At 46.6% G+C, this 16,265-nt stretch overlaps 1 protein-coding gene across 1 annotated transcript in view; it reads left to right on the top strand.

Annotated features, from left to right (window-relative positions):
* Positions 1-16,265, top strand: part of dock1 (dedicator of cytokinesis 1) — an 850,868-nt gene that overhangs the window by 741,648 nt on the left and 92,955 nt on the right. Inside the window, exons 38-39 of the mRNA XM_072479204.1 lie at positions 6,560-6,701; positions 9,223-9,304. Coding sequence (XP_072335305.1) covers positions 6,560-6,701; positions 9,223-9,304 — 224 coding nt within the window. The remainder of the gene's footprint in view (positions 1-6,559; positions 6,702-9,222; positions 9,305-16,265) is intronic.

The raw sequence follows: 16,265 nt of genomic DNA, 5'->3' as shown, positions 1-16,265 counted from the left end.
ACCGTGTATATTCATACAGGCCCCAGTGTGTATTAATCGTTACATATGGTCGGGAGGCAGGGCCCTGCTCCAACTGTAGGTAGCCGTGACTCATATCTAATTTTGTGAACGAGAGTCCGCCTGCAAGCTTCGCGTAGAGATCCTCTGCGAGGCATTGGATATCGGTCGAGTCGGGAAGCCGTATTCACTGTAAGTTTATAGTCGCCATACAAGAGAACTGTGTCATCTGGCTTCATTACAGGTACAATTGGTGCTGCCCAGTCAGCAAAACGGACGGGCCTGATAATACCCAAACTCTCTAAACAAGTGAACTCCCCTTCTACCTTCTCGAGCAAGGCGTAAGGCACCGGGCGCGCCCGGAAATAGCACGGCGTGGCTCCTGGTTCGACTTGGATACGGGCTACGGCCCCTTTTATTTTCCCCAAACCAGGCTGGAATACATCTGGGTATCGTCCTAGCACCTCGGTCAACCCTTCAGAAACTGTTTGGAGGATGTGCTGCCATTGCAACCGCAAATGGCGCAACCAGTCCCGACCCAACAGGCTGGGCCCATGGCCGCGCACCATGATAAGTGGGAAACGTCCCTCCTGGCGTCCATAAACAACAGGGGTCATTGTAGTTCCTGCAATGCCCAGTGGTTCCCCCGTGTAGGTGGCCAACCTGGCCTGTGAGTCGGTTAATGTAAGGGTCTGCATACCCCGCTTGATGCGGTTGAATGTCCTCTGGCCGATCACGGAGACCGCTGCTCCAGTGTCCAACTCCATCTCAAGCGGATGACCATTGACCCGTACTGTCACCTTAATGGGGGCGACACGGGGAGCTGCAGGCAGTCGTCCTCCGTCTCCACGTCCTCGGGAGTAGTCGCCGCAGGTTCATCCACATGAAAGGTACGGCCCCTGGGCTGGTCCCAGTTTCGGTCGGAACGACGGCGCCTCTGGCGCCCCCAGGACCGGCGTCCGCGACGGGGTCGGCGCCTGCAAGTCTGACACGGACCTGGCTCCTCATCCATTGTTTCTGGAAAAGGCTCCCTTCAGGGAGGGATGGCCGATGGCCACTGGCGTCAGTCCGGACGTCGCCTCGCCCAAGGTACCGCAGGAGTGCGGGGGGACGTTTTCGGACGGAAGGGGTTACGCTCAAGGCATGCACTTCCATTCCCTGTAGCTCCTGAACCCCTCGTTCTGCGTTCTCTCGGGACAATACTATTTGAATGGCCTGTTGAAAAGTCAATGTTGGCTCAGCTAACAACTTTCTCTGGGTGGCCGCATTGTTAATACCGCAAACCAAACGATCGCGGAACATTTCTGACAAGGTCTCACCATAGTCACAGTACTCCGCAATCCTGCGTAGCCTGGATAGAAAATCGGCAAAGGATTCTCCAGGGGTCCTCTCAGCGGTATTAAACCGGTAACGCTGGACTATCGTGGATGGGGTTGGGTTAAAATGTTGCCCCACTATATTCACAAGTTCATCAAACGTTTTGGTATCCGGCGCAGCTGGGTACGTAAGGCTCCTAAACACCCCAAACGTCTGCAGGCCGCAGGCGGTGAGCAATATGACCACCTGGCGCTCGTTTTCGGTGATATTGTTTGCCTGGAAATGGTAACGCATCCGCATACTGGTTCCAGCTTTCCAGCGCAGCATCAAAAACATCCAAACGTCCGTACAGAGGCATGGTATAATAGAAAACAACTTCCAACCTGTATCCAACAAAAATCCGGGGAGGTGGCTTCAGCAGTGTAGACAGCTATTCACTTTAACCCTCGTCGCCAGTTTTGTGAGGGCCACGAAGAATCCTGCACGAGTTTTAAGGATACAAAGTAATAACATTTATTTACAATAACATATATATATAGCAGCAGCAGCAACTTCCCTTGCTGCACACTCCTTCCTGCTGGTTCCAAACTGGCCAGCTTATTTATACTAGGAGTTTACTAATGGTTTCTCCGTCCCCCCTCATTGGGGAAGCTCATGCTCCCACAGGTTTGTGGGATTGTCATTAGTTCCCAGCCAATGGTAAGCAGGCAGGTTATAACAGGGGTCCTATTTCATGAGCGACGAACTGCGTCAATTCCTGCTCAGCAAGAGCATCACCTCGAGCAGGACGACCAGTTATAACTCCCGGGGGAACGGACAGGTAGAGAGGGAGAACGGAACGGTCTGGAAGACCGTCCTACTGGCCCTACGGTCCAGGAATCTCCAAGTCTCCCGCTGGCAGGAGGTCCTTCCCGATGCACTCCACTCCATCCGATCACTGCTGTGTACCACGACAAACGAAACACCTCATGAACGTCTCCTTGTCTCCCCTAGGAAGTCCTCCTCCGGGACCTCACTCCCAACATGGCTGGCAGCTCCTGGACCCATTCTGCTCCGCAAACACGTGCGGGCGCACAAGTCGGACCCGTTGGCAGAGAGGGTCCACTTCCTTCACGCTAACCCTCAGTACGGCGTACCCCGACGGCCGGCAGGATACGGTCTCCCTACGGGACCTGGCGCTCGCTGGATCCCCACCCACACCCCCCCACCAACCCCACCCTCCCTCACACCCCACGGCTGCCCCCTTTCCAGGTGGACCGGTTCTTCCACTGGTCCCACCCAGGGGTGATGAAGCTACCGAAGAAGCCAAAATCACTCTCACGGAGTCATGGATGCCCGAGCCGGCACCTGCATCACCGCCAAGACTGCGACGATCACAGAGGACGACTAGGGCCCCCGATCAACTAATTGCTTCATTCTGACATGTACATGTAAAATAAATAGTTGTAACATTTAATAAGGCAAAACACTGTACCACCGACCGGTATCACCATAACCTCTACCACTGTATGACACGAGACCACCACCCCCGTCGGACTCTTTTTTTAACAGGGGGTGAATGTGGTAGTCTGTATTACGGTACCTCGGTTGAGGCTGTAAGACCATTGGTGTGGGAGGTACCTGAGACATGAAGATCATTGGTGAAGCCTGCCTGCTGGTTCCACCCAGTAAGGCGGAGTATAAGAGTCTGTGTCTCCCTAGCAGCCGTATTCTGTACCTGCACTGCTGGGGGAAATATCTAGTCCAATAAAGCCTTCAATTGTCATCCAATCTCGCTTCTGGAGTTATTGATCCAGCATCAACTATTAACTGCTCACTGTCAAGGCCTAGCAAGCCACTCAGTTCAGGGGAAATTAGAGATGGACAACAAATGCTGACATTGCCGGTGACTCCCACGTTCCATGAAATAATTTTTAAAGTATTCTGTTGTGAATGGTTTTAAATAGTATCCATTCCCATTGATTTCTGTTGGATATAATGAAGATAGCAATGTTATATCCCAGCTGATGCTACCATTTTGTGAAATATCTTAACCAAAATATTTCTGAAAGTTCAGATGGACAATGTCGACTGGATTTCCCTCCTCCGTTACTCTAATGACATCCTCAAGCCTCAAGCATGAACTTCGGAAGCTGTTGCGGAGTATTTTAAACCAACACTCACAGGGTATTTTGTTCAGCATCAAGCAGCCTTTATTCTTATATTGGTTGGGAGACAATCTCCTCTAGTAAACCAGGAGACTTTTCCAGTGTTACAGAGTTTAAAAACAGTATATACACTGTAGCAGTTGCTTTACTATCTCAGTGCCACTTACAACAGAACTGATACTATCAAAGGGCCTGGACCCTAGGGCAATGACACAGGATAACCACCAACATGTGATCTAATAAAGGAATGGAGGAAGCCATTGTCTCAACCAAATGGCCTCACACAACTTTGGAGACGGACAGCTCAGGATACATTGTTCTCAGTTGTGGAAATAACATCAGCACTAATGTTATCTGTCTGGGTCAGATATGCAGTCTCAAAGTGGGTGCTAAGCACCAATCATTCAGCAGGAAGGATGTCCTCAGGAGAAGTGTTTATGATATTGTTCTCTGAAACAAATGGTGTGCACTTTATAAGCTTAAGTGTCTGGGAATAGTTTTGACCCCATATTTGCTGTATGGCTTTGAAGCCTCACTTCAGAAGCCATTTTGCAAACTTTTAATGCTCCTTTTTCTAAGTGATGATAAAGTATTCTGACTCTGATCTGTTCCCTTTATTAAAAGTGAGAAACACATAAATAAGCTAATTTCCAGACGAAGGGAATTATCCTTGACTCTACTGAACTACTGAAGATTGGGACAAGTATCTTACAGAACACAGGTCACATCCTATCCATTAATTACCCTTGGATGGCTATAATACTGACCTGGAGCCTCAATTTTCTCTTCGCTAATCTATCTAAATAAAATTATCTATTTTAGTACTAATAATGCTAGTTATTTCTAACCACCCCAATCTGGAACGTAAGTATCAAGTAGTTCAAAATTTTGGATCAAGGTCGGGCTCCACTTGTCTGGATTTCTACCCGACATAGGATTTTGAACACGAAGGCACCCAATTAGGGATGGTGGATACAGAATCATCTGACACCTCTGCCTGCCTCCGGGTCCCTGGCATTCATTTACTGTGTCAGCAGCTATTCCTTATTGCCACTCATCTCTATATCTGAATCATTCAGCCCCATCTTCAACTTTGTCCTCCCAGAAGCTAGATTAAAGCTACCTGGATCCCTGCTATGCTCCTGCATGGTTACTCTCCCCAAGCGCTCCACTGCCTACAGATTTACCTCTGTGTTACTTTGCACACTTACTGGCCACTGTGTGCCACAACATGAACAGTAGAAGGCTTGCCAGCATCCAGTCAGGTCCTGGGACCTGTTCAAAATTCAATACTAGCATGCTTTGATCAAAAATGTCAAAAGTCCATCAATAGGTTTATAGGAAATAGTAATTTAACAGCTTCATCATAACCTGAGAATCAGTTTGAATTTTCCATACAGTATCCTTCAGTAACCTTGTCATAATGCTCTTTTGACTTCTGATGTTGCTTAAAAATAAATGTTACTGTTACTGCTACAGTAATACACCATATTATTTCCCAGAGATCATGGGCGCGATTCTCCACTCCCACGCCGGTTGGGAGAATCGCCTGGGCCGCCAAAATTTCCGGGGACGCCGGTCCGACGCCCTCCCGCGATTCTCCCAAGCGGCAGGAACGGCCTGGTCGAGTTTCGCAGGCCGGAGAATCGCCGGAGACACCCAAAATGGTGATTCTCCGGCACCCCCGCTATTCTGAGGCCCGGATGGGCCGAGCGGCCAGGTTAAAACGGCGGGTTCCCCCCCGGCGCCGTCCACACCTGGTCGCTGCAGTCGTGGGCGGTGCGTGAACGCTGGGGGGGGTGCGGCCTGTGGGGGGGGGCGAGGGGGGATCCTGCACCGGGCTTCACCTGGAATGTGGGGTGGCCCGCGATCGGTGCCCACCGATCGTCAGGCCGTCCTCTCTGAAGGAGGACCTCCTTCCTTCCGCGGCCCCGCAAGATCCGTCCCCCATCTTCTTGCGGGGCGGACTTCGAGAGGACGGCAACCACGCATGCGCGGGCTGGTGCCGGCCAACCTGCGCATGCGCGGATGACGCCCGTTATGGGGCGCCGGCCGCGTCATCCATGCGGCGCCGCTTTTATGCGGGCGACAAGGCCTGGCGGGTGTAGATGACGCGGCCCCGATACTGGCCCATTGTCAGGGCCTGAATCGGTCGGGACCGGGGCCATTCCGCGCCGTCGTGAACCTCGACGGCGTTCACGACGGCGCAGCCACTTCGGCGTGGGAGTGGAGAATCCCGCCCCATTTGTTTCTTTGTTTTTATAAATTTAGAGTACCCAATTATTTTGTTTTCCAACTAAGGGGCAATTTAGCATGGCCAATCCACCTACCATGCTCATCTTTGGGTTGTGGGGGTGAAATCCATGCAGACACGCAGAGAACGTGCAAACTCCACACAGACAGTAACCCAGGGCTGGGATCCAACCCAGGTCCTCAGTGCTGTGAGGCAGCAGTGCTAACCACTGCTCCGCCGTGCTGCCCAATTTCCCAGAAATCTTTTTGTTAATTTTATGGCTGTTTGTGTATTCCTTAGTTGCAAGCAATATCCTCATGTGCATTCAGTGCCCTAATTGTGTAGAATGCTTTCTGTCCTGGGTAAATGAAACTTGAGTAAGAATGAAGAGGATGAAACAGGTGATGTGAAATGAAAATGCGACAGAACCTCGGATGAAACAAATTCATAGACATTGAAATGGTGAGGAAATTGCAGATGTAAAAGGGTAGACAAAATCACAGAGAGACTTTTAATACGACAGGAGATGACTCTTGAATACATGGAAACAATAAGGGGGTAAGCACAGAATAGAGAAAGCCAGACTGGAAATTTGGAAGTATAGAATAGCCAAAATACATGGAAACTGGAGTCTCTTTTTGTGTTCATTTCAACTACAAAATTGTGAAAAAGTCCGAACAAGTGACATTCACTTCACTGCCAAATAAGAATTACTGTGAAGTGGTATTATGCCATAACAAAGATTAGTTGCGGTAATAAATGTTACTGTCTTCTCCATCTATAATGTGCAGCAGTGAGACTGCAGAAGAGTCAGATTAGTGAAAGAGCTTCATATAATTTTATGTTTTGAAAATATTTTTTCTAGAACAAGATGTTCATTTACAGAGGAAAGGAGTACGAGCGACGTGAAGACTTTGAAGCAAGGCTGTTCACTATATTTCCTAATGCAGAAAAAATGAAGACAACATCTCCTCCAAGTGATGACATCAAAAACTCTTCTGGGCAGTGTATCCTTAGAATGTGTTGGTGTGCATATCGTCAGGAAGTCAAAGGTTGCTTTCCTGCACAAAACAATTTTTAATTTTGAAAGAAATGTATAAATGTAAAAAATATGAGTGCATGCTAGTAGTAATTTTGTAAAATTATCACGAGACCTATTTTATGTATTGGATCAAAAGCACTTTTTTTATTGGCACAAGTATGAAGTTACTGTGAAAAGCCCCTAGTCGCCACATTCCGGCACCTGTTCGGGTAAGCTGGTACGTTCTTGTGCATCATATTTAGTTCATAAGCTCAAATTGCTCTCACTAGTACAACTACCAGTAATAAATTGTTGGCAACAGCACTTCACTCTAATTTGTGCGTAATTCAAAAAACACTTTCCAGACATAGTCCAAATTTAAAAGGACAATTGCTCAGCTGAATGGTAATCGTAGTTAAATTTTCACATCAATAATGAGTTACTGAAATCTTGATAACACTAGATATCATGTTAAAATGGCATTGCCACAAGCATCAGAATATGACAACTTATTTAATATCTTGCATTTTCTTAATTAAAACTCTCCTTAATCTTGCTGAAACCAAATTTGTGTTGGAAGGACTTTGAGGGAGATTGAGTGCCAAAACGTTGCTTTGTTTAAAAACAAGCTTTGTCCATTTTCTTTGAAATACATCTTCAAATTTGGTTAGCATGGGCTGGATTCTCCTATTCCTCCAAACATTTCTCGGCAGCGCAACATTCATTGGTGGCAGGATTCTCTACTCATGCCGCTTTTCAATGGGATTTCCCATTGAAGCTACCCCACGCCGCCTGGAAATCCGTGGGCGGAGGTGCGCTGCCAGCGAGAACAGTGACTCCAAACGGCCGGCGAATTCTGACTCAGCTCGTAATGACACGTTTTCCACCTGCAGGGCGAGATCTTCCAGCTTTTCACGTTGGCGGGATGTTCCGGTCCTGCCAACGGCGCACCCTCCCTGCGGAACTCCTGGTGGAGTGGGGTGGATGCAATGGGACATCCATTGACAGCAGTGGGACCAGAAGATCCCGCTGCCAGCCAACAGCGAGACATCTCCCGATGGTGAGTAACACTCCACAGGGAGACCAAAGAATCCTGCCCATAGTGTTGATAGTCTAGGAGGAGCTTTGGCATAATAATGTAGTTTGTGTTCGCAGTCCAAATGCCTATACATAGAGAAGGAGCAAGGAAAGATTTATTCCTAAACAATGTTCCATAAAGGTACCATTTCTTCCTCGTGTAAATCATGTACTTGATAATATATTAAGTGCAAGCACATGACCATTATGCGAGTTAACTTTGATACCTCGTGAAGAATCAACATCCATAATTGCCTGTGAGATTTGCATTTGTGATTTTATTACTATTCTTACAGTATATAAATAGTAAGATTTATTTCCAAGTAGGTATCTACTGATGGTTCTCTATTTAATGTTATCCTTATTTTTCAATACTGCAAATGAAGTCTTCATATATTTTAACAAATAGCTGTAATGAAAAGGATTTTAAAAATGGATTTTCAAGTATAATTGGATGATTACTTTTAAGTGAAACGGCCACTGGCACTTGTATAGAACTTTTAACATACAAATAAATCATCCCAAGATATGTCACGGAGTTGTCATCAACAAAAAATGAATGGTAGGCCAAAGAACAAAATATTAGGAGAGGTGACCAAAAGCTTGGCCGGATATAGATCGGAAGGAGGCGAGTAAGGTCAATGAGTTTAAGGAGAGAATTCTAAACCATGACTAGATGTGCGAAGTTATGGCTGCTAATAGTGGATTGGAGTGAAGAAAAAGGAGGGAACACACGTATAGAGGCTGAGGAAGAGAAAGTCTTGGGAGGGATTTAGGGTTGAATGAGACTCTAGTGCAGACAAGGCAACAAAGACTTTAAATATGAAGTTGAAAATCTTATAATTGGAAGAGTCGGAGCCAATTTAAGTCAGCAAGTGCAATAGCATTGAATGATCAGGTTGTAGTATGGAATAATTTACAGGTTAGCAGAATTTTAGATGAGCTGAAGTTTACAAAGCATGGCGGACAGAAGGCTTCCTGGGGAATATTGAAACATTCTCAATTTGGAGGGCGATCTTTATGATGGAGAATTTATGGTGTCAGAAACAGCTCAAGGTTGAATATTATTCCATGATTACAAACAGGCTTGTTATCAGAAAGGTTTGGAATCAGATTGTGGAAAGGATTCAGAGTTTGTGGTGGGAGCCGAAGGTGATACCTTCAGTCTTCCCAATGTTTAACTGAAGGAAATTGTAGTTCATCTCGGACTAGATGCTGCACAAAAACATAAGAGAGATCAAAAGGGGTGGTGTGGCAAAAGAGTGGCCTGGGTGTCAGCATGCTTGTGAATCCCATGTATTCATATGATATCAAGGGCAACATGTAACTCTGGAAGAGGATAGATCTTTGACAATTTCCAGAGGACAAGTGAAGCTTGATGGCACTTGATGTGGTTCAGCCAATGTAAACTCCTTAACAAACTCCTGTAGATATTCAGTGCTTCACAGTACAAACCATACGGGAACTCCCGCCAAAGTTCAAGAACAAGAATGTCTCGGAACAAATATTGAGGTAAAACCTTCGACCTACTATGCTTTGTTATAATATATATATCCACGTGGGTGAGAAAGATCCACGTGGATGAGAAAATCCCTTTGTCCCATCATAATTCATCCATCGTAAACAACTCTTTAAATCCGTCGCTGCAACTTTGTTGTTTCTTAAATGTTTTCATAGTTCTTGACTCAGCAGCCTCCCAAAAAGTTCAGTTGTTCATCAATCTCTGCATGAAGAATTTTGTGATATTATTCCTTAAGCTGCCTTTTATTCTGAACCTGTGCCCCTTTATCATAATATCATGGTTTAACTTGAAGCTGTATTTTCAATTGACCTTTTCCATATCATTTACCATCTTGCATACCTCGATATGAGACCATTTTCGAGATGCTTTCTCTTTAGGATGAAAAGCCTAAGTGTGTTTACTGTGTTTGTATTTACTATATTTCATATTTTATCAAATTTCTGATCATTTCCACTTGGGATCAACATTGTGACTCTTCTCTGAAGTGTCTTCGGCACTAAAATTCTCCATTTGTTCCTTGGCAACTGGAACTAGGCAGAGTACTCAAGCTGCAATCTGAGCAGAGCAATACACTGTTTGATTATGACATCCTCTGACTTGTATTATGCTGTTAAAAGAAACCTTGGATACTTGGAACTAAAGCATACATTTTTACATCAGGAGGTTATCCATGATCTGTGGAGAGAATAAATGAGTTATCTAGTTTTGATAAGTAGTCCGCACCCAAAAGGTTAATTTATCTGTTCTACCCACAGGTATTGCCTAATTGCCGAGAATGATCTGTTTTTGTATTTTGTTCTGCCATTTTGGCTTTGTAGTTGCTGCTCTGTCATATGTTGATCTAATAAGGTGGACTTCACTACATTAAGTATGTGTGTTGCTTATTATATCTTTCTTATCTGCACTGCTTTACACTTGTCTCCATTCAGTTTCATATTGCCATTCTTCTGACTGGATGTGTAAGCTTGAGTGCATTCATGAGTTTTCATCTGAACCTCCAGTGAAGCTTTTAACTTTTAAATTACTGTATTTGTTTAAATTTAGAGTACCCAATTCTTTTTTCCCAATCAAGGGGCAATTTAGCATGACCAATCCACCTACCTTGCACATCTTTTGGGTTGTGGGTATGAGACCTACGTAGACACGGGGAGAATGTGCAAACTCCACATGGACAGTGACTCAGGGTCGGGATCGAACCCAGGTCTTCGGCACCATGAGGCAACAGTCCTAACCATTGCGCCACCATGCCGCCTAGTTTTTTAAAGACTTAAATCACATTGCAATATTCAACTTTTGACAGATTACTCTCAACATTTGCACCAAGGGACACTTATGGAAGAAAAACTCATAGAGCTTAAAAATGAGAATTATAGGGAATGAATGGCTGAGACCTGTTATTCTGAGCGTGATATTTCCAATATTATTCTCTTGCAATAGAAACAAGTGAGGGTGGTGGAAAAACTACGGGCACGATTGAACCAAATGGAACCATATGTCCCATTGCGAGCGCATTTAGCCGCGTATTTCTCGGCATTCGCAGCGTCGAGAAACAGAATGCTATCTAACACAACTTCTGTTAGATACGGGGCCTCAGAGGGCGACGCGCGGCCGAGGCCGCATTGAGTCCCGTTTCCTGAGGAACCCCGCTTGCCGAAACTCCTCAGTGTAGGGAGAGATCGGGATGCCGCCCAATCTCTCGACCCCTGAACCCCCAACTCACCTTCAAGGAGTCCTCGCCACGTCACGTGAACAGGAAACCCCCGGGCCCGATAACCGCCACGCAAAATATGCCAGCTTTGCACCTTAGCATTGCCAACCAGGCACTCTGGAAGTGACACTGGCAGTGTCATCTGGACACCTTGGCAGTCCCAGGCTGGCACCCAGGTGGCACTGCCAGGGAGCCATCCTGCCCAGTGAAAGCACCTGGGGGCCTCCAAACCCCAAGAAGACCCCCCACGAGTGCCGTTCCGCCTGGCTCCCGTTCATGGAGACCAGTACTGAATGATGCTCGCCCAAGTTCTCTAACGTGAAGGGGATAGATCCCAACGCCTTGGTTACCTCAGAGTGAGACTGGCTTTCTCTCTAACATGCAGATGTGCCAAAACGTGATCCTGCCAACAATGGGCAGGTTTCACATCGCGATGTCTCGCCATTGTTGACGTAGCGAGTCGAGTAGATCCCGGGAGCGAGTTTCCCGGCAGTTACCTGCCACATTGTACTACAGCGTGCTGATTTTCTGGTGTGTAGGTGGTCGATCGCGCCCTACATTGCCAAATTTTGTATTGTTTATAAATCTCAAAGTCGGAGATAGAAAGGTGTCAAAGCGGCTGGTGAAATTAGCAGACACGTGTCAGAGGTAGTTTAAAGTGAATAAATATGTACTGATGTACTTAAGGGATAACAAAATGAAGCAACACTGTAATCTAATTGGTACGATTTTGAGGTGAATGCAAAAGCAGAGAAACATGGGGATGCGTATTCAGCAATCTTTGAAAGTAGTGTGACAAATTGGCAAGTGGTGAAGAAAGGCACCCTGGCAGTGCCACCTAGGTGCCAGCCTGGGACTGCCAAGGTGTCCAGATGACACTGGCAGCACGGTAGCCTTGTGGATAGCACAATTGCTTCACAGCTCCAGGGTCCCAGGTTCGATTCCAGTTTGGGTCACTGTCTGTGCGGAGTCTGCACATCCTCCCCGTGTGTGCGTGGGTTTCCTCCGGGTGTTCCGGTTTCCTCCCACAGTCCAAAGATGTGCAGGTTAGGTGGATTGGCCATGATAAATTTCCCTTAGTGTCCAAAATTGCCCTTAGTGTTGGGTGGGGTTACTGGGTTATGGGGATAGGGTGGCGGTGTTGACCTTGGGTAAGGTGCTCTTTCCAAGAGCCGGTGCAGACTCGATGGGCCGAATGGCCTCCTTCTGCACTGTAAATTCAATGAAAGCACATGGAATATTTTGCTGTCTAAATAGGGGCACTGAATACAAAAACCTTTACAAATCATAGGATAGGCCTCAGTTGGAGCTCAAACCTCTCCATTCAGGTTTTTTCTTTGCCAAAGTACCGAAAAAGTATCAAAGTCCTGAACAGCATCCTACATGATGGTAGCAAAGATAAACTAACCCCATCCTATTCTTCATTTGCATGCCAGCACTCGGCGACATCATCTGAATTCCTGTATAATGCTGACCACACCCAGTTCTACCTCAGCAGCACTTCTCTCCATTACCTCTAAATTGTCAGACTGCTTACCTGACTTCTAAAATTGAATGAACAGAAATTTCCTCCAACTCAATATTGGGAAGGTCAAAGCTACTATGTTTGGTCCCCACCACAAACTCAATGTTTCCAGCCACTCACTTCCTACCCAACACTGGCTATTGTTTGAGGCTGAACCTGTCTATTTTCAACTTTGGTGTCATATTTGACACGAAAATAATAAACCCAACCATACCATAGAACCATAGAATTACTATAGTGAAGTAGGAGGCTATTCGCCCCTATGACTCTGCACCAACCCTCTGAAAAAGCACCCTACCTCGGTCCACTTCCTGCCCAACCCCCATAATCCCCTAACCCCACCTAAACTGCAAATCTTTGGACACTAATGTGCAATTTAGCATGCGAGTCCCCCTAGCCTGCACATCTTTGGACTGTGGGAAGTATCTGGAGCACCTGGAGGAAACCCACACAGACACTGGGAGAAAGTGAAAACTTCACAGACAGTCACCCAAACCCGGGTACTGGCGCTGTGAGGCAGCAGGTGCTAACCAGCCACCCATATCCATGCCATATTATGACTGCCTATTTGTACCTGCTAAATATTCCCTGACACAGCCTCTGCCGTAGCACATCAACTGCTGAAACCCTTTCTATGCCTTTGTTGCTGCCAAACTTGACTATCCCAATGGGGGAGGTGGTGATGTAGAGGTATTGTCGCTGGACTGGTGATCCAGAGATCAAGGATAATACTCTGGGGACCTGGGTTCAAATCCCACCACAGTAAATGGTGGAAATTGAATCCAATAAATATCTGAAATTAGAAGTCTAATGATGAGCATAAAACCATTGCCGATTGTCATTAAAAAAAAACAGCTGGTTCACCAATCTGCAGTCCTCACCTGGTCTGGCCTACATGTGACTCCAGATTCCTGGAAGTGTGGTTGACTGTCAAATGCCCTCTTAAATCACCGAGCAAGCCAGTCAGTTGTATCAAACCGCTATGAAGTCAATAAAAAGTGAAGAAACCGAACGGACCACGCAGCATTGATCCAGGCACTGGAAATGATAATGGCAAACCCAGCCCTGTCACCCTGCAAGTCCTGCTTAGTAACACCTGGGGGTAGAATCATACCTTACAGATAACGTCCCAGACTAGCAAGAAACACCCAGCAGAGGTGGTGGCACAGTGGTGTACAGTCATTGCCCTGGGAGTCCTCAACATCGACTCTGGACCCTAAGAAGTTTCATGGCTTCAAGTCAAACATGGTCAATCCTGCTGAGTACCACGTATTTTCCACCCTCAGCTGATGAATCAATACTCCTCCAGACGTACTGAGTGTGGCAAGGGCACAGAATGTACTCTGGATGGGGGACTTCAAAGTCCATCACCAAGAGTGGCTCGGTAGCACCACTGCTGGCCGCGTCCTACCTGCTAGATTTGGTCTGCGACAGGCAGTGAGGGAACCCATGAGAGGCAAAAACATGCGAGACCTGCATCTGTTCATAACAGTATCGTTAGGAGTGACCAACACACTGTCCTTGTGGAGACAAAGTCCAGTCTTTACATTGAGAATACCACCCATCGTGTTGTGTGGCAGTACCATCATGTTAAATGGGATGATTCCAAACAGCTCTAGCAAGTCAAGACTGGGCATCCATGGGATGCTGTGGGCCATCAGCAGCAGAATTGTACTCAGCCGTAACCTCGTGACCTGGCATATCCCCCATTCTATCATTGCCACCAAGCCAGGGGACACTGATAAGAGCGCAGGAGGGCATCCCAGGAGCAGCGCCATGCATAGCAAAAAATGAGGTATCAAACTGGTGATGCTACAACACAGAAATACTGCATGCCAAACAACATAAGCCGCACGCGATAGACAGAGCTAAGCGATGCCACAACCATGGATCAGATCTAAGTTCTGCAGACTTGCTACATCCAGTGGTGAATGGCCCACCTCAAGATCTGTTCCTTGTCTAGGAACTGGTGCATTCGTACCACCATCGCCCTCAGTGGCTCATTCCTCAGCGGCTTCCTCCTAAGCGTCCTGTGAGCCCTGTCCACCTCCAAGGGTCGAGCAAACGCACCTTCCCCCAGCAGCTTCTCGAACATACCCGCCACATATGCACCTGCGTCCGCTCCCTCGCTGCCCTCCGGCAGGCCAATGATCCTCGGGTTCTGTCTGCGCGATCTGCTCTCCAGATCCTCCACTTTATTTTGAGGCCTCTTCTGATCTCCTTCATCAGCCCTATCTCCACCTATCATCGTGGCTAGCTGGTCGTCGTGCTCAGCCACCGCCTCTTCCTCCTTCTGGATCACCTGGCCCTGGGTATCCAGTCTCTGCTCCACACGATCAATCCCCGTCTTAATCGGATCCAGGTATTCCTTTCTTTGCTGAGCACATTTCTCATGGAGAAAGTCCACCAGCTGCTCCGTTGACCAGTGGGCCGGCAGTTTCGTTCCCTGACCCTCCGCCATATTCTCTTGTGCCGCAGACTCCACTCTTCGACCAATGTTGTCTCCTTTTCAGACCACTTCTGGTCACCGAATCCATCCACGGGTGGGGAATCCTTCTCCTCTACTTCACCAGTCTCCTGTTTTATCAATCAAATCCACCGTAAATCGGGGGGAAATGTCCAGAAGGTCCACCACGAGCGGGAGCTGTCAAATATGCCACCACTCACTCTATGGCCACCACCGGAAGTCTCTTTTATGGAGCTACTTAAGGCCAACTTCTTTGATCGACTGTTTGGTCATGCCCTGTGGTATCTTCGTATGTGGGTCAGTGTCCAATTTTGTTGGATAACACTCCTTTGAAACACCTTTCAACATTTTACTGTAAAAAGTATCATGAAAACACAAATTATTGTTGCTGAGTATTTGTACATTTAGGATGGATGTTAAGGCCTTGGAGAGGGTACAAGGGAGTTTTACCAAGGTGATAACGGGTGTTATGTATCAGAGTAACACCATTGGCTTGTGTAATGTCACTTATTATGCAGCAATGTAATCGGAGCATCTTGAGGGCACCATAGATATCTCTCTCCATTAGGGAGGGACAATTGGTTATTTAGCTTTAGGGGCACCACTCCACGTCAAGCATGGGGACAAGGAAAGGAGGTAGGTCTCCATGGTACTACCACAGCTGAGAAAGGGATTTAACCTGGGCTGCACCACACTTTAGCCATCAACCAGCTGGACTAGCCAACCTCCATATCAGGCAGTGTATTCCAAACCCTAACCATTTATTACATTAAAAAAACTTTTCTCATGTCATTTTAGGTTCTTTCACAAATCATTTTAATTCTACCCTCTGCTAATCAACCTTTCAGTAGCAAACAGTTTCTCTTTGATTACTCAATCTAGACCTTCCTTGATTTTAAACACCACGATATAATCTCCTGTGAGCCATCCCTCTTAAGGAGAAAAAAAACTCTCCAGTCTATTTGTGTAACCAATACCTCACCCAACATTTCCCAATGGGTGTCATAGTATTAGATACATTGGAGGTTAATTTTGCAAAAGGGTTAAAACAGGCACAAAATGATTACTGCACCAGTTAGCCACATCTGTTTGACAGTGTGGATTGAGTACACAATTCTTGGTGCAAACTGCTAATTACCATAATTTGAACTTGACCAGAAGTGCATGTGTCATGATTCAAGGTGGCTCAAGGAAGAGGGTGCACAAATCATCAGATATGACACTGGGGAGCCTTCTGAAAGAGTGAATGTC

Source organism: Scyliorhinus torazame, chromosome 16 (genome assembly GCF_047496885.1).
Source record: "Scyliorhinus torazame isolate Kashiwa2021f chromosome 16, sScyTor2.1, whole genome shotgun sequence".
Lineage (NCBI taxonomy): Eukaryota > Metazoa > Chordata > Chondrichthyes > Carcharhiniformes > Scyliorhinidae > Scyliorhinus > Scyliorhinus torazame.
This window is presented reverse-complemented; position numbering and strand designations above follow the sequence as displayed.